The 19,408-nt window shown below is 50.6% G+C and overlaps 1 protein-coding gene across 1 annotated transcript in view; it reads right to left on the reverse strand.

Moving 5' to 3' along the window:
- The window catches only part of TEX11 (testis expressed 11), a 117,705-nt gene extending 109,555 nt beyond the window's left edge, over positions 1 to 8,150 (reverse strand). Inside the window, exons 1-2 of the mRNA XM_089659564.1 lie at positions 8,067 to 8,150; positions 6,784 to 7,453 (exon numbers count right to left, since the gene is read on the reverse strand). Coding sequence (XP_089515690.1) covers positions 6,784 to 7,453; positions 8,067 to 8,150 — 754 coding nt within the window. The remainder of the gene's footprint in view (positions 1 to 6,783; positions 7,454 to 8,066) is intronic.
- Positions 8,151 to 19,408: the final 11,258 nt, after the last annotated feature.

Consider the following 19,408-nt stretch of genomic DNA (forward strand, 5'->3'; position numbering starts at 1 on the left):
ATGTTGTTTCTATATTTTATATATTATTTCTATATTTTATATGTTGTTTCTATATTTTATATATTATTTCTATATTTTATATATTGTTTCTATATGTTATATGTTGTTTCTATATTTTATATGTTGTTTCTATATTTTATTTGTTGTTTCTATATTTTATATGTTGTTTCTATATTTTATATATTGTTTCTATATTTTATATGTTGTTTCTATATTTTATATGTTGTTTCTATATTTTATATGTTGTTTCTATATGTTATTTGTTGTTTCTATATTTTATATGTTGTTTCTATATTTTATATATTGTTTCTATGTTATATGTTGTTTCTATATTTTATATAATGTTTCTATATTTTATATAATGTTTCTATATTTTATACATTGTTTCTATATGTTATATGTTATTTCTATATTTTTTATAATGTTTCTATATTTTATATATTGTTTCTATATATTATATGTTGTTTCTATATTTTATATATTGTTTCTGTTATATGTTGTTTCTATATTTTATATATTGTTTCTATATTTTATATATTATTTCTATATATTATATGTTGTTTCTATATTTTATATATTATTTCTATATATTATATGTTGTTTCTATATTTTATATATTGTTTCTTTGTTATATATTGTTTCTATATGTTATATGTTATTTCTATATTTTTTATAATGTTTCTATATTTTATATAATGTTTCTATATTTTATACATTGATTCTATATGTTATATGTTATTTCTATATTTTTTATAATGTTTCTATATTTTATATATTGTTTCTATATATTATATGTTGTTTCTATATTTTATATATAGAAACAGGATGTGGATATTCCGGAGCCAGGATGTGGATATTCCGGAGCGTCCGTCATTCCGATATGCTGTATAATAAAATGTAATCTCCCTGAATTCCCCGATATGTGGCTGTCTATTAGTATCGCCTCATACTTCTCATTGCTATATTCGGTCACGGCTCAGTATGCAAATCTGTCGAAACGTCCCCGTCGGGATTCTGAATCGCTGGGTTGTTTTTTTTTTTTTATAAAACCGTGTTGAAACGAGCCTGCGAATACAGATGAGCGAACGTCTGAAATAATCCGGCATTTTTAATATCGCAGACCTCGGAACTGGAAGTTCCACTGAAGTCGATGGGAATCCGAACTAGACTGCGGATTGTGCGGATTGCAGAACAGCACATAGGACGAAATTATACCGGATGGTTAGGGAAGGGCCTGAGAAATGGCGGGAGGGAACTGGTGTCACTGGAGTCAAGCTGAGGAAAGGTGGGACTAGCAATCAGGCTAAGGAAGGATGGAACTTGGAGGGTCAGGCAGTCATACTAAGGAAGGATGGAACCTGGAGGGTCAGGCAGTCAAGCTAAGGAAGGATGGAACCTGGAGGGTCAGGCAGTCAAGCTAAGGAAGGATGGAACCTGGAGGGTCAGGCAGTCAGGCTAAGGAAGGATGGAACCTGGTGGGACTGGCAGTCAGGCTAAGGAAGGATGGAACTTGGAGGGTCAGGCAGTCATACTAAGGAAGGATGAGACCTGGAGGGTCAGGCAGTCATACTAAGGAAGGATGAGACCTGGAGGGTCAGGCAATCAGGCTAAGGAAGGATGGAACCTGGAGGGTCAGGCAGTCAAGCTAAGGAAGGATGGAACCTGGTGGGACTGGCAGTCAAGCTAAGGAAATGTAGAACCTGGTGGGGTTGGCAATCAGGCTAAGGAAGTATGGAACCTGGTGGGACTGGCAGTGAAGCTAAGGAAGGATGGAACCTGGTGGGACTGGCAGTGAAGCTAAGGAAGGATGGAACCTGGTGGGACTGGCAGTGAAGCTAAGGAAGTATGGAACCTGGTGCGGTTGGCAGTCAGGCTAAGGAAGGATGGAACCTGGAGGGTCAGGCAGTCAAGCTAAGGAAGGATGGAACCTGGAGGGTCAGGCAGTCAGGCTAAGGAAGGATGGAGAACCAAATGCAATATCTCCTACTGACGCGTTTCGAAGGACGTGCCTTCTTCCTCAGAGCTGACTGGACTGAGAGTGTGTGTTCCCATTTATGCCTCCAGACTGAAATAGGGCCCTCCCCTAAGGGTTGGGCTGTCATGGGCAGGGAGGAGGGGCCTGGGTGTCAATCAATTGCAATACATGATCATCAAATTTTACATAGAACCATATAAAAACACAATATATATACACAAAGGGAAACAAATAGTGCTAAAAAAATGCTAAAAATTTTTTCATTCATAAATAAATGCAGTTTGTGAATGCACTAATAAAAGTTATAAGATTCCAAAAATTCATTAATTAACTAGTTGCAAATATTTCATCATTATTATTATTGTCATTGCACTGACGGTCAAGTGCATGAAATAAATGAAATATAGAAAAAGAGAGAGAGGACCTCTCGCAGTTGGATGACTCATTCCTGGCCAGTGATTTCACAATTCTTATCACAAAGAGGACAATGCAGCCAAAGTGTTTTGCTACACCTGGTGAGATCAATAGTGACAGTGTTGCTTTGAAAATATATATATATGATTGAACATAACTTGTAGGAGGAGAATATTTTCAAAGCAACACTGTCACTATTGATCTCACCAGGTGTAGCAAAACACTTTGGCTGCATTGTCCTCTTTGTGATAACAATTGTGAAATCACTGGCCAGGAATGAGTCATCCAACTGCGAGAGGTCCTCTCTCTCTTTTTCTATATTTCATTTATTTCATGCACTTGACCGTCAGTGCAATGACAATAATAATAATGATGAAATATTTGCAACTAGTTATGGGACCTGGAGGGTCAGGCAGTCAAGCTAAGGAAATGTAGAACCTGGTGGGGTTGGCAATCAGGCTAAGGAAGTATGGAACCTGGAGGGTCAGGCAGTCAAGCTAAGGAAGGATGGGACCTGGAGGGTCAGGCAGTCAGGCTAAGGAAGGATGGAACCTGGAGGGTCAGGCAGTCAAGCTAAGGAAGGATGGGACCTGGAGGGTCAGGCAGTCAAGCTAAGGAAGGATGGGACCTGGTGCGGTTGGCAGTCAGGCTAAGGAAGGATGGGACCTGGTGGGACTGGAAGTCAAGCTAAGGAAGGATGGGACCTGGTGGGACTGGCAGTCAAGCTAAGGAAATGTAGAACCTGGTGGGGTTGGCAATCAGGCTAAGGAAGTATTGAACCTGGTGCGGTTGGCAGTCAGGCTAAGGAAGGATGGGACCTGGTGGGACTGGCAGTGAAGCTAAGGAAAGATGGAACCTGGTGGGACTGGCAGCCAAGCTAAGGAAGGATGGGACCTGGTGGGACTGGCAGTGAAGCTAAGGAAGGATGGGACCTGGTGGGACTGGCAGTGAAGCTAAGGAAATGTAGAACCTGGTGGGGTTGGCAGGCAGGCTAAGGAAGTATGGAACATGGTGCTGTTGGCAGTCAGGCTAAGGAAGTATGGAACCTGGTGGGACTGGCAGTGAAGCTAAGGAAAGTTGGGACCTGGTAGGACTATCAGTCAAGCTGATATAAGACCGAAACAGTCTTTGGTCCCTTTCTCTAGAAAGACTTTGGAAAATCCTAACCACTGAACTAACTTCATATCCCCATGACAAGAACTTACCTATTGGGGACACAAACAGCAAAAAAAAGTCTCTGTAGAAGTGCCGGTGCTCGTCAGGGACAACAACGTTCCTTCATCAGGGCTTAAAGCAATCGTTATAAGCAAATGGGGGTCCACCACCCTGCCAGCCCCCCACTTCCTGAACAAATAAGCTGTAAATAATATTAAAAAAACTCCCCTCGGTCCTGGCTCCGGGAGGAGATCTTACCGCCCCTCACTGCTGCCTTGTGGCCGCAGGAGGTTCTAGGGGCACACACATCCTCCGAATACCAATTTAAGAACTGTCTGTGGTGCCTCACGGCACTAACTACGAGATAAGCTGTTCTGTCTGTGTCCCGGTTGGAGATTGTCCCTCACTTCCTGTTTGGTGAAAGTTGCGTCAGCAGGAGATGAAGTGAGGGGAAATCTCTCTTTGGAGCTCTGATTGGACGTATACTACCAGGAATGGAACCTGTCTTAGAAGCCACTGGTGGAAGAGGTTCCAGGGACCAGATCTCACTCACAGTTCAGCTTCACTGATCCAAAACCAGCGTGTCAGAAAATGGCAGCTTCCGTCGGGGCTTCTCTGCTTTGGCCGTCTATAGGAGGAGATGGAGCAGCAAGCACCTAGAGAAAGCAGAGAATTATAAATGTATGAAATATGGCACTTGGCCACTACAGTCCCTGGAAGTCCCTCTACTCTGTCCTCTCTGCCCCGGGACCCCCAGCTGCTGGATGTCAGGTGCCAGGCCCAATCTGTGATCCACCTACTCCGGTGCCGGGCCCAATCTGTGATCCACCTACTCGGGTGCCAGGCCCAATCTGTGATCCACCTACTCAGGTGCCGGGCCCAATCTGTGATCCACCTACTCCGGTGCCGGGCCCAATCTGTGATCCACCTACTCAGGTGCCGGGCCCAATCTGTGATCCACCTACTCAGGTGCCGGGCCCAATCTGTGATCCACCTACTCCGGTGCCGGGCCCAATCTGTGATCCACCTACTCAGGTGCCGGGCCCAATCTGTGATCCACCTACTCAGGTGCCGGGCCCAATCTGTGATCCACCTACTCAGGTGCCGGGCCCAATCTGTGATCCACCTACTCAGGTGCCAGGCCCAATCCAGCTTCCACCTACTCAGGTGCCAGGCCCAATCTGTGATCCACCTACTCAGGTGCCAGACCCAATCTGTGATCCACCTACTCAGGTGCCAGGCCCAATCTGTGATCCACCTACTCAGGTGCCGGGCCCAATCTGTGATCCACCTACTCAGGTGCCAGGCCCAATCTGTGATCCACCTACTCAGGTGCCGGGCCCAATCTGTGATCCACCTACTCAGGTGCCAGACCCAATCTGGGATCCACCTTCTCAGGTGCCAGACCCAATCTGTGATCCACCTACTCAGGTGCCAGGCCCAATCTGTGATCCACCTACTCAGGTGCCAGGCCCAATCTGTGATCCACCTACTCAGGTGCCAGGCCCAATCCAGCTTCCACCTACTCAGGTGCCAGGCCCAATCTGTGATCCACCTACTCAGGTGCCAGACCCAATCTGGGATCCACCTACTCAGGTGCCGGGCCCAATCTGTGATCCACCTACTCAGGTGCGGGGCCCAATCTGTGATCCACCTACTCAGGTGCCGGGCCCAATCTGTGATCCACCTACTCAGGTGCCAGACCCAATCTGGGATCCACCTTCTCAGGTGCCAGACCCAATCTGGGATCCACCTACTCAGGTGCCGGGCCCAATCTGTGATCCACCTACTCAGGTGCCGGGCCCAATCTGTGATCCACCTACTCAGGTGCCAGACCCAATCTGGGATCCACCTACTCAGGTGCCGGGCCCAATCTGTGATCCACCTACTCGGGTGCCGGGCCCAATCTGTGATCCACCTACTCAGGTGCCGGGCCCAATCCAGCTTCCACCTACTCAGGTGCCAGACCCAATCTGTGATCCACCTACTCAGGTGCCGGGCCCAATCCAGCTTCCACCTACTCAGGTGCCGGGCCCAATCTGTGATCCACCTACTCAGGTGCCAGACCCAATCTGGGATCCACCTACTCAGGTGCCAGACCCAATCTGGGATCCACCTACTCAGGTGTCGGGCCCAATCTGTGATCCACCTACTCAGGTGCCGGGCCCAATCTGTGATCCACCTACTCAGGTGCCAGGCCCAATCTGTGATCCACCTACTCAGGTGCCAGGCCCAATCTGTGATCCACCTACTCAGGTGCCAGACCCAATCTGTGATCCACCTACTCGGGTGCCGGGCCCAATCTGTGATCCACCTACTCTGGTGCCGGGTCCAATCTGTGATCCACCTACTCAGGTGCCGGGCCCAATCTGTGATCCACCTACTCAGGTGCCGGGCGCAATCTGTGATCCACCTACTCGGGTGCCGGGCCCAATCTGTGATCCACCTACTCGGGTGCCAGACCCAATCTGGGATCCACCTACTCAGGTGTCGGGCCCAATCTGTGATCCACCTACTCAGGTGCCGGGCCCAATCTGTGATCCACCTACTCAGGTGCCAGGCCCAATCTGTGATCCACCTACTCAGGTGCCAGGCCCAATCTGTGATCCACCTACTCAGGTGCCAGACCCAATCTGTGATCCACCTACTCGGGTGCCGGGCCCAATCTGTGATCCACCTACTCTGGTGCCGGGTCCAATCTGTGATCCACCTACTCAGGTGTCGGGCCCAATCTGTGATCCACCTACTCAGGTGCCGGGCGCAATCTGTGATCCACCTACTCGGGTGCCGGGCCCAATCTGTGATCCACCTACTCGGGTGCCGGGCCCAATCTGTGATCCACCTACTCGGGTGCTGGGCCCAATCTGTGATCCACCTACTCGGGTGCCAGGCGCAATCTGGGATCCACCTACTCAGGTGCCAGGCCCAATCTGTGATCCACCTGCTCAGGTGCCGGGCCCAATCTGGGGTCCACCTACTCAGGTCCCGGGCCCAATCTGTGATCCACCTACTCAGGTCCCGGGCCCAATCTGTGATCCATCTACTCAGGTGCCAGGCGCACAGATAACTGTCCATTGTTGTCACCTTCCTGCCATTTTACCTCAGAACCGCAGAGAGCACACAGATACTGGTCTGTTGTTGTCACCTTTCCATAACTGTCCATTGTTGTCAATTTCTCGCCATTTCACCACAGAGCGCACAGATAACTGTCCATTGTTGTCACCTTCCCGCCATTTCACCACAGAACCGCGCAGAACACACAGATACTGGTCCGTTGTTGTCATCTTTCAACCATTTCACCACAGATAACTGTCCATTGTTGTAATTTTCTTGCCATTTCACCACAGAGCGCACAGATAACTGTCCGTTGCTGTCACCTTCCCGCCATTTCACCACAGAGCGCACAGATAACTGTCCATTGTCACCTTCCCACCATTTTACCACAGAGCACACAGATAACTGTTCTCTGTTGTCACCTTCCCACCATTTTACCACAGAGCACACAGATAACTGTTCACTGTTGTCACTTTCTCGCCATTTCACCACAGAGCGCACAGATAACTGTCCATTGTCACCTTCCCGCCATTTCACCACAGAGCGCACAGATAACTGTCCATTGTCACCTTCCCACCATTTTACCACAGAGCACACAGATAACTGTTCTCTGTTGTCACCTTCCCACCATTTTACCACAGAGCTCACAGATAACTGTTCACTGTTGTCACTTTCTCGCCATTTCACCACAGAGCGCACAGATAACTGTCCATTGCTATCATTTTCCCGCCATTTTACCTCAGAACCGCACAGAGCACACCAATACCGGTCCGGCGTTGACACCTTCCTGTCAGCCTGGCGGTAATTATGAAGAAGCACGCCCTCACAATTACCAATGTCGTTTTTATACACAATCTGCAGTCAGAACTATAAATACGACAAGGGGAACAAACTGAATGAATTACCCATCAGGTATAAAGTGGGGTCCAGGGAGCAGAGTTTTGGGGTACACAGACACCCCTTCTCAGAAGGACCTGTCTACACCTAAATGTATTCCATTGCTCCTGGTTATGTCTGTCTTTTCACCAAGGGGGATCTCTGTCAGGAACTATTTGTGACATTAATATAAAATGGCGGCTGTGGGGGTGCCTCCCCTTTACCACACCCGGGAGATGTTTTGGGGTGACAGGACGGTACCCCCCTGAGTTTATAATGACGTCTATATTCTGTATACGGGGTGTGGTGTTCCTACCTTCCTGTCAGTGAAGAGGACCTGTCTCGTCTCTTACGACATGGCGACATGGGAGGCAACCAAAGAACCGCCCCTTACAAGATGGAGGCCAGATAGGGCCCAGCAGGGAAAGTGGAACCTGCTGACCATAGGGATCACTGAGCCTCGACTGAGGGTAACATCTGGCAGGGTGAAGATGTTGTAATGTGGTGTCAATAAAGTTTATTGCAATTGAAGAAAAAAATGTAGTGATGTGCGGCCTGGACTTGTTTCTTCAGCTGCAACAAACTTTATTACCACCACCACCACATGGACAATCCGACATCCATACTCCAGGCAGACATGATTACTATGTTGACGCGTTTCACTCTCAGTCTTCATGATCCCTGTGATTAAAATGAAACTAAACCCTCCAATCCTTTGCAGCCAAGGAAGCCGCCATCTTAGCTTCTGTTTGCCATGGCGCTGCACATGTGATCAGGCCTACATCCATGTATCCCTCTTATTGCATGCTGGGATTTGTAGTCCACCGCCCATTTTGCAGCAGAGTGTGCTTGTGCGGATACATGGGATTGGCTCCTGTCAGCCTGTCATTGCTTTATACAGACCCGCCGCTGTTCGCGTCCACCTGCGATCGCAGCCGCATGTATGGCCCCCCAATCCCCCGAACGACTGTAGCCCCGATACACTCTGGATCCGCCTTGGAAATCACGCAACTTCACTTGAAGACGCACAATTTCAAAGCCGCATGTCGGTATGACTTGAGGTGCCACTTGGCGGACATCTGAGCGACTTCCTGCAAGTCGCAGCTGAAATCGCCAAAAAGCTCAGGAACTGTTTTTTTTTCCAAATCGGTGCGGCACATCCAGGGGCGGACTGACCATTTGGAAACTCGAGCACTGCCCGAGGGCCCGGGGTCAGTAGGGGGCCCCATGATCCCCTATTGCCCGGGGGCCCCATGAGTTGTCAGTCCGCCCCTGGGCACATCAAAGTCGGACTTGTACTGATTGTCACGGTTCCATTGCCGACAATGGAGTGCGACTGTCAAATCGCTTGATGAGTCGCACTGGTGTGAACCTGGGCTTAGGGTATAGAACAGGGAAAAGGTTGGAGTGGAAACCTTTCTGCCGCTGGTACAATGGCGACAACTCCTTGGGTCAGCAGAGAAGCAGGAGCAGCATGGAGGTTCTCTATTCTGTGCGGGGGACACGGGGAGAAAGGACACTATGAAGTGGGTGAAAGTGATGGAGCGGTTAGCGGACAGAGAGGGGGCTCTAGCCTGTACCTCCTGGACACCATGTCTCTCACCTGAACTTCTGAGATGCCTGCTGACCAGGTACCACAACAGACATCCCCCCACTTAGGGAATTGGGGAACTCCTATTAGGATGTTTAAGAGGACCAGTCTGCAGGTTTGGGGGGGTTTAGGGGCTTGTGATTGAACCGGGCCCCTGGCTTAGGTCTGGCCTTGGAGGTTGAAGCCTGGGAGGAACAAAGGAACTCTTCTTGGCTTCAGAGGCCGGAGGAGTCTTTGCAGCTTATTCAGGCTTTTTCTATTGGCAAAATGAGAACTCTTACCGCCGGGGGACGTCCTTCGTGGAGATGTCTATGGGTCAGGGTCAGGTTAGGGTTGGAGGCACCAAAGAGACCTTCACCATCAGAAGACATGAGCTGCAAGGGCACTAGAACAGGGAAAAGGTTGGATTGAAAACATGGAAACCTTTCTGCCGTTGGTACAATGGTGACAACTCCTTGGGTCAGCAGAGAAGCAGGAGCAGCATGGAGGACCGCTATTCTGTGCGGGGAACTCGGGGAGAAAGGACACCATGAAGTGGGGGAAGGTGGGGCGGTGGTTAGGGGACAGCTTGTAGCCCCTGGACACCGTGTCTCTTACCTGAACTTCTGAGATGCCTGCTGACCAGGCACCGCAACAGCCAACAGACGTCCCCCCACTTAGGGAAATAGGGAACTCCTATTAGGATGTTTAAGAGGACCAGTCTGCAGGTTTGGGTTGCTTTAGGGGCCCCAGGCTTGTGACTGAACTGGGCCCCTGGCTTGGGTCTGGCCTTGGAGGTTGAAGCCTGGGAGGAACAAAGGAACTCTTCTTGGCTTCAGAGGCCGGAGGAGTCTTTGCAGCTTATTCAGGCTTTTTCTGTTGGGGAAATGAGAACTCTTAGCGCCAGGGGACGTCCTTCATGGAGATGTCTATGGGTCAGGGTCAGGTTAGGGTTGGAGGCACCAAAGAGACCTTCACCATCAGAAGACATGAGCTGCAAGGGCATTAGAACAGGGAAAAGGTTGGATTGAAAACATGGAAACCTTTCTGCTGTTGGTATAAAGGTGACAACTCCTTGGGTCAGCAGAGAAGCAGGAGCAGCATGGAGGACCACTATTCTGTGTGGGGGGACACGGGGAGAAAGGACACCATGAAGTGGGGGAAGGTGGGGCGGTGGTTAGGGGACAGCTTGTAGCCCCTGGACACCGTGTCTCTTACCTGAACTTCTGAGATGCCTGCTGACCAGGCACCGCAACAGCCAACAGACGTCCCCCCACTTAGGGAAATAGGGAACTCCTATTAGGATGTTTAAGAGGACCAGTCTGCAGGTTTGGGTTGCTTTAGGGGCCCCAGGCTTGTGACTGAACTGGGCCCCTGGCTTAGGTCTGGCCTTGGAGGTTGAAGCCTGGGAGGAACAAAGGAACTCTTCTTGGCTTCAGAGGCCGGAGAAGTCTTTGCAGCTTATTCAGGCTTTTTCTGTTGGGGAAATGAGAACTCTTAGCGCCAGGGGACGTCCTTCGTGGAGATGTCTATGGGTCAGGGTCAGGTTAGGGTTGGAGGCACCAAAGAGACCTTCACCATCAGAAGACATGAGCTGCAAGGGCATTAGAACAGGGAAAAGGTTGGATTGAAAACATGGAAACCTTTCTGCTGTTGGTATAAAGGTGACAACTCCTTGGGTCAGCAGAGAAGCAGGAGCAGCATGGAGGACCACTATTCTGTGTGGGGGGAACTCGGGGAGAAAGGACACCATGAAGTGGGGGAAGGTGGGGCGGTGGTTAGGGGACAGCTTGTAGCCCCTGGACACCGTGTCTCTTACCTGAACTTCTGAGATGCCTGCTGACCAGGCACCGCAACAGCCAACAGACGTCCCCCCACTTAGGGAAATAGGGAACTCCTATTAGGATGTTTAAGAGGACCAGTCTGCAGGTTTGGGTTGCTTTAGGGGCCCCAGGCTTGTGACTGAACTGGGCCCCTGGCTTAGGTCTGGCCTTGGAGGTTGAAGCCTGGGAGGAACAAAGGAACTCTTCTTGGCTTCAGAGGCCGGAGGAGTCTTTGCAGCTTATTCAGGCTTTTTCTGTTGGGGAAATGAGAACTCTTAGCGCCAGGGGACGTCCTTCGTGGAGATGTCTATGGGTCAGGGTCAGGTTAGGGTTGGAGGCACCAAAGAGACCTTCACCATCAGAAGACATGAGCTGCAAGGGCATTAGAACAGGGAAAAGGTTGGATTGAAAACATGGAAACCTTTCTGCTGTTGGTATAAAGGTGACAACTCCTTGGGTCAGCAGAGAAGCAGGAGCAGCATGGAGGACCACTATTCTGTGGGGGGGGACACGGGGAGAAAGGACACCACAAAGTGGGGGAAGGTGGGGCGGTGGTTAGGGGACAGCTTGTAGACCCTGGACACCATGTCTCTTACCTGAACTTCTGAGATGCCTGCGGACCAGGCACCGCAACAGCCAACAGACGTCCCCCCACTTAGGGAAATAGGGAACTCCTATTAGGATGTTTAAGAGGACCAGTCTGCAGGTTTGGGTTGCTTTAGGGGCCCCAGGCTTGTGACTGAACTGGGCCCCTGGCTTAGGTCTGGCCTTGGAGGTTGAAGCCTGGGAGGAACAAAGGAACTCTTCTTGGCTTCAGAGGCCGGAGGAGTCTTTGCAGCTTATTCAGGCTTTTTCTGTTGGGGAAATGAGAACTCTTAGCGCCAGGGGACGTCCTTCGTGGAGATGTCTATGGGTCAGGGTCAGGTTAGGGTTGGAGGCACCAAAGAGACCTTCACCATCAGAAGACATGAGCTGCAAGGGCATTAGAAGAGGGAAAAGGTTGGATTGAAAACATGGAAACCTTTCTGCTGTTGGTATAAAGGTGACAACTCCTTGGGTCAGCAGAGAAGCAGGAGCAGCATGGAGGACCACTATTCTGTGTGGGGGGAACTCGGGGAGAAAGGACACCATGAAGTGGGGGAAGGTGGGGCGGTGGTTAGGGGACAGCTTGTAGCCCCTGGACACCGTGTCTCTTACCTGAACTTCTGAGATGCCTGCTGACCAGGCACCGCAACAGCCAACAGACGTCCCCCCACTTAGGGAAATAGGGAACTCCTATTAGGATGTTTAAGAGGACCAGTCTGCAGGTTTGGGTTGCTTTAGGGGCCCCAGGCTTGTGACTGAACTAGGCCCCTGGCTTAGGTCTGGCCTTGGAGGTTGAAGCCTGGGAGGAACAAAGGAACTCTTCTTGGCTTCAGAGGCCGGAGGAGTCTTTGCAGCTTATTCAGGCTTTTTCTGTTGGGGAAATGAGAACTCTTAGCGCCAGGGGACGTCCTTCGTGGAGATGTCTATGGGTCAGGGTCAGGTTAGGGTTGGAGGCACCAAAGAGACCTTCACCATCAGAAGACATGAGCTGCAAGGGCATTAGAACAGGGAAAAGGTTGGATTGAAAACATGGAAACCTTTCTGCTGTTGGTATAAAGGTGACAACTCCTTGGGTCAGCAGAGAAGCAGGAGCAGCATGGAGGACCACTATTCTGTGGGGGGGGACACGGGGAGAAAGGACACCACAAAGTGGGGGAAGGTGGGGCGGTGGTTAGGGGACAGCTTGTAGACCCTGGACACCATGTCTCTTACCTGAACTTCTGAGATGCCTGCGGACCAGGCACCGCAACAGCCAACAGACGTCCCCCCACTTAGGGAAATGGGGAACTCCTATTAGGAAGGTTTAAGAGGACCAGTCTGCAGGTTTGGGGGGGGGGGTTTTATTGGCCCCAGGCTTGTGACTGAACTGGGCCCCTGGCTTAGGTATGGCCTTGGAGGTTGAAGCCTGGGAGCAACAAAGGAACTCTTCTTGGCTTCAGAGGCCGGAGGAGTCTTTGCAGCTTATTCAGGCTTTTTCTGTTAGGTAAATGAGAACTCTTAGCGCCAGGGGACGTCCTTCGTGGAGATGTCTATGGGTCAGGGTCAGGTTAGGGTTGGAGGCACCAAAGAGACCTTCACCATCAGAAGGCATGAGCTGCAAGGGCATTATACATCGCTGTTCCACCGATCAATTTCTCAGATGAAGAGTTCTCTGCATGTTCACAGACAGGACATTCAGAGTAGGAAAGAACATGGACAATGTCAATGAACCCCTCCATGTCATAATGGAGAGCTGAAAGCTTCATCTCTAAGCTCTTTTGGACATCTTCCACATCCTAAGGGATTTGAGTGGACGTAACCTATTGACCCTGCTCAGCGGGGGCGGGCCTTAAAGAACAGAGGTCAAAAAAGGGCAGCACAGAAGCTTAGTGGTTAGCCTTGCAGCACTGGGGTCCTTGGTTCAAATCCTGAGCAGGGCGGTTACTGCATGGAGTTTGTATTTTCTTCCTGTGCTTGCAAGGGTTTCCACTGGGTACTTTGGTTTCCTCCAATGCTCCTAAGACATGCTGGTAGGGTAATTGGCTCAGTTCAGTGCATCCAAGATGGCTGCCTCTCTGCCTAAGTGCTTTGATAGGTCTTAAGTGAGTTACCCCGCTCAGCGGGGGCAGGCCTTAGAGAACAGAGGCCACATATGGGCAGCACAGAGGCCTAGTGGTTAGTACTTCTGCTTTGCAGCACTGCGGTCCTTGTGGGGTGAACTTTCTGTGCCAGTAACCACCAATGTGGGGATGGGTGTGTGTTGTGTGTGTGTAGGGGGGGGGGTTATTATTGCATCCCCTGACACCAATTTTGGGGGCTCTTATTGCATCCACTGACACCAATGTTGGGGGTTATTATTGCTTCCACTGACACCAATGTTAGGGGTTATTATTGCGTCCACTGACACCAGTGCTGGGGGTTATTATTGCTTCCACTGACACCAGTGCTGGGGTTATTGTTGCCTCCCCTGACACCAGTGCTGGGGGTTATTGTTGCCTCCACTGACACCAGTGCTGGGGATTATTGTTGCCTCCACTGACACCAGTGCTGGGGGTTATTGTTGCCTCCACTGATACCAGTGCTGGGGATTATTGTTGCCTCCACTGACACCAGTGCTGGGGGTTATTGTTGCCTCCACTGATACCAGTGCTGAGGGTTGGTATTGCGTCCACTGACACCAGTGCTGGGGGTTATTTTTGCCCCTCCACTGACACCAGTGCTGGGGGTTATTGTTGCCTCCACTGACACCAGTGCTGGGGGCTATTATTGTGCCCATTGACACCAGTGCTGGGGGCTATTGTTGCCTCCACTGACACCAGTGCTGGGGGCTATTGTTGCCTCCACTGACACCAGTGCTGGGGATTATTGTTGCCTCCACTGACACCAGTGCTGGGGATTATTGTTGCCTCCACTGACACCAGTGCTGGGGATTATTGCTGCCCCTCCACTGACACCAGTGCTGGGGATTATTGTTGCCTCCACTGACACCAGTGCTGGGGATTATTGCTGCCCCTCCACTGACACCAGTGCTGGGGATTATTGTTGCCTCCACTGACACCAGTGCTGGGGATTATTGTTGCCTCCACTGACACCAGTGCTGGGGGTTATTGTTGCCCCTCCACTGACACCAGTGCTGGGGATTATTGTTGCCTCCACTGACTGGTCAGATGTGTGAGGGGATGGACTCCTTCCTACCTTCTCACGCTGTTCTCCTGACATTCCAGTTATCTGTTGATCTATGGTGTCAGTCAGCTGTGTGTTTTTGTTACTTTTGCTCTTCGGATCATTATGGGGTCCTGAGCAAATGAAGACCGTCAAGCGGTGTCATGGAATTCTGACGTGTTCATTATGCCAACACACAGCTCAGCACCCGCTCTGCATGCCTGGCTTTCCCAACCTCTGCTGCAATTAGAATGATCTGGAGACTTGTAGAGCAGCGGGGCCCCAGACACTGGAAGGGCCCCTGAAGTCAGAGCAGAGTACAGGTCATCACTATGAGAGTCAATGTAAACCCACCGAGCTGCCAACCCCGAGCTGGGGGGGACCCCCAATGCTGCCGAATTCTCACCATCTGTACTGATTCTGTATGTACCACTTCTCATGTGTCATGTATGGAGGACAGGTGTGTCATGTGTAGAGGACAGGTGTGCCATGTATAGGGAGGACAGGTGTGTCATGTATAGGGGGGACAGGTGTGCCCTGTATAGGGGGACAGGTGTGTTATGTATAGGGGGACAGGTGTGTCATGTATAGGGGGACAGGTGTGTCATGTGTAGGGGACAGGTGTGCCATGTGTAGAGGACAGGTGTGCCATGTGTAGAGGACAGGTGTGTCATGTATAGGGGCAGGTGTGTCATGTGTAGAGGACAGGTGTGCCATGTGTAGAGGACAGGTGTGCCATGTGTAGAGGACAGGTGTGTCATGTATAGGGGCAGGTGTGTCATGTGTAGAGGACAGGTGTGCCATGTGTAGAGGACAGGTGTGTCATGTGTAGAGGACAGTTGTGTCATGTATAGGGGGACAGGTGTGTCATGTATAGGGGGACAGGTGTGTCATGTATAGGGGGACAGGTGTGTCATGTATAGGGGGGACAGGTGTGTCATGTATAGGGGGACAGGTGTGTCATGTATAGGGGGACAGGTGTGTCATGTGTAGAGGACAGGTGTGCCATGTATAGGGGGGACAGGTGTGTCATGTATAGGGGGGACAGGTGTGTCATGTATAGGGGGGACAGGTGTGTCATGTATAGGGGGACAGGTGTGTCATGTATAGGGGGACAGGTGTGTCATGTATAGGGGGACAGGTGTGTCATGTGTAGAGGACAGGTGTGCCATGTATAGGGGGACAGGTGTGCCATGTATAGGGGGACAGGTGTGTCATGTATAGGGGGACAGGTGTGTCATGTATAGGGGGACAGGTGTGTCATGTATAGGGGGGACAGGTGTGTCATGTATAGGGGGACAGGTGTGTCCTGTATAGGGGGACAGGTGTGCCATGTATAGGGGGACAGGTGTGCCATGTATAGGGGGGACAGGTGTGTCATGTATAGGGGGGACAGGTGTGTCATGTATAGGGGGACAGGTGTGTCATGTGTAGAGGACAGGTGTGTCATGTATAGGGGGACAGGTGTGTCATGTATAGGGGGGACAGGTGTGTCATGTATAGGGGACAGGTGTGTCATGTATAGGGGACAGGTGTGCCATGTATAGGGGGACAGGTGTGTCATGTATAGAGGACAGGTGTGTCATGTATAGGGGGACAGGTGTGTCATGTATAGGGGGGACAGGTGTGTCCTGTATAGGGGGACAGGTGTGTCCTGTATAGGGGGACAGGTGTGTCATGTATAGGGGACAGGTGTGTCCTGTATAGGGGACAGGTGTGTCATGTATAGGGGGGACAGGTGTGTCCTGTATAGGGGGACAGGTGTGTCATGTATGGGGGACAGGTGTGTCATGTATAGAGGACAGGTGTGTCATGGGACCATAGTAGAGTCCCCCTTTGTATGTCACCCCAGCAGGCAGGACGGAGAACACGCACATCTATAGGGATGTTGGGGATTCAGCAGATCCCATTTCCTATGTGTCTCCTCCCCTCCCCCGCCCTCAGCTGCTTCCCTTCTATATATATCTCCTGACACCTTCTCACTTCATTGCTGCAGGAGGAGACAGGAAGTGGCTGCAAAGAGGCGGCAGGAGATCCGCAGCGCTGAGATGGAACAAATGATGGAAAACAAAGTAACAAGAAGGATTTTATTAAATAAAAGGACGATGGTCCACCATACACGGGGCACAGGAAGTGTCACCCATGTCACCGTGTCACCCGTGTCACCCGTGTGCGGCCTTCATACAAACATCACAAAGTACAGACGACACGATACATTACATCTCATCATAAAGTGCGCAATACAGCCGTCTCTACACGTATGTTCCACGCATGGGACCATCCCCCGCTCACCGCCTCCTCGCTGTCACACGGATTGCGGTTGGTTTCGTCTCCTGTCACTCTGAGATTCGGGGACACAATGCTTATCCAGAGACCCCCCCGCAACAATAGATCTCCCAGCAGCCAGCATCATAGACCCCTCCCTCAATAGTAGACCCCTCCCAGCAGCAGTCAAACACCCCCCAGCAACATAAGACCCTCCCCAGCAACAATAGTACCTTCCCAGCAACAATAGATCCTCTGAAACAAAATCCCCCGCAACAATCATCTGCCAGCAACAATAGATCTCCCAGCAGCCAGCATCAATAGACCCCTCCCTCAATAGTAGATCCCTCCCAGCAGCAGTCAAACACCCCCCAGCAACATAAGACCCTCCCCAGTAACATAAGACCCTCACCAGCAACAATAGATCCTCTGAAACAAAATCCCCCGCAACAATCATCTGCCAGCAACAATAGATCTCCCAGCAGCCAGCATCAATAGACCCCTCCCTCAATAGTAGATCCCTCCCAGCAGCAGTCAAACACCCCCCAGCAACATAAGACCCTCCCCAGTAGCATAAGACCCTCACCAGCAACAATAGATCCTCTGAAACAAAACCCACACCCCCCGCAACAATAAATCCACCCCAGCAACAACAGACCCCTGCCAGCAACAATAGATCTCCCAGCAGCCAGCAGCAATAGACCCCTCCCTAAATAGTAGATCCCTTTCAGCAGCAATCAACCCCCCCCAGCAACATAAGACCCTCCCCGACAACAATAGACCCCCAGCAACAATAGATCCTCTGCAACAAAATAAACCTCCAGCAACAATAAGTCCACCCCAGCAGCAACAGACCCCTGCCAGCAACAATAGATCTCCCAGTAGCCAGCATCAAGAAACCCCCTCCCTCAATAGTAGATCCCTTCCAGCAGCAATCAGCCCCTCAGCAACAAAGACCCTCCGAGAACAATAGATCCCAGATAAAAAAAATAGATCCTCTGCAACAAAATCCCCCCCCCGCAACAATAAATCGTCTGCCAGCAACAATAGATCTCCCAGCAGCCAGCACCCTCCTTCAATAGTAGATCCCTTCCAGTAGCACCAGAAACAACAGACCTCCTAGTCAAACAGTAGACTCCTCTAATGACAGCAGCAGCCAGCAGCAATAGACCCCCTCCCTCAATAGTAGATCCCTTCCAGCAGCAACCAGCCCACCAGCAACATAAGACCCTCCCCAGCAACAAAGACCCAAACAGGAACAATAGATCCCCCATCAAAAATAGATCCTCTGCAACAAAATCCCCCACAACAATAGTTCCTCTGCAACAGTAGATCCCCCAGCAGCCAGCATCAATAGACCCCTCCCTCAATAGTAGATCCCTCCCAGCAGCAGTCAAACACCTACAGCAACATAAGACCCACCCCAGCAACAATAGATCCTCTGAAAAAAAAATCCACACCCCTCGGCAACAATAAATCCACTCAGCAACAACAGACCCCTGCCAGCAACAATAGATCTCCCAGCATCAATAGACCCCCCCCCTTCAATAGTAGATCCCTTCCATCAGCAATCAACCACCCCAGCAACTTAAGACCCTCCCCAGCAACAATAGATCCATCCAGCAACGTAAAACCCTCCACAGCAACAATGGATCCCAACAGCAACATACGACCCTCCCCAGCAACAACAGATCCCCACCAGAAACAACAGACCTCTTAGGCAAACAGTAGACTCCTCCAATGACAGTAGATCCCCCAGCAGCCAGCATCAATAGACCCTCCAGCCCATCACCCCTTATTACATACACTGAGCCCGGGTTCACACTGATGCGTCGCGGAATTGGCAGCGGTTTCTGTGCGAATTCTGCACCGCATCGGAATCGCACCCCATTCATGCGAACCGCTGCGGGTGTGTAAACAACACCCCGGAATTGGTTCAAAAAACGCGGTGCGATGCGCAGAATCGGATGGGTGTGAATGCGATGGCATGTGATTCGTACAGGAACCGCACCTCATTCCAAATCACATGCGATTCCTGTGGGGTGCGAGCGGAGCCGTACATCTTGTATGACTCCAATCACACCTCATCCGCTCCCGAGAGATGCAGGACCCTTTTTTGTTGACAGTAGGAACATAACCCTTCCAGTTCATCTCCCAGGAAGTGACGAGGACACAGAAGTTCTGGCAGGATCACCCGGTATTTTCTGTACTTGCTGAGAATGTTCTTAGTGTGACAGAAGGAAAAGTAATGCAGCCGCCCCATCTAAGGACGGGTAAGCTGCGATATATGATGTTTCTGCTCCTCGGTGTGGTGATACTCTCAGTCATGGGTGTCCGGGATCTACAGTACGAAGGTCACATTGTGGATTCCAAAAATAATTGCGAGCTAAAAAATATCATCTTATAATGTCACTTCTTCTGACATCCAACAGTGATCATCAGAGTCCCACCTGAGATCCAGGAGTTCCCAATCAGATGTCCCCACCTAGTGTCCCACAGAATCCCACCTGAGATCCAGGATTGTTCCTCAGAGTCCCACCTGAGATCCAG

This window comes from Staurois parvus, unplaced genomic scaffold (genome assembly GCF_062004578.1).
Source record: "Staurois parvus isolate SC_StPar_1 unplaced genomic scaffold, SC_StPar_1.0 ptg001163l, whole genome shotgun sequence".
Classification (NCBI taxonomy): Eukaryota; Metazoa; Chordata; class Amphibia; order Anura; family Ranidae; genus Staurois; species Staurois parvus.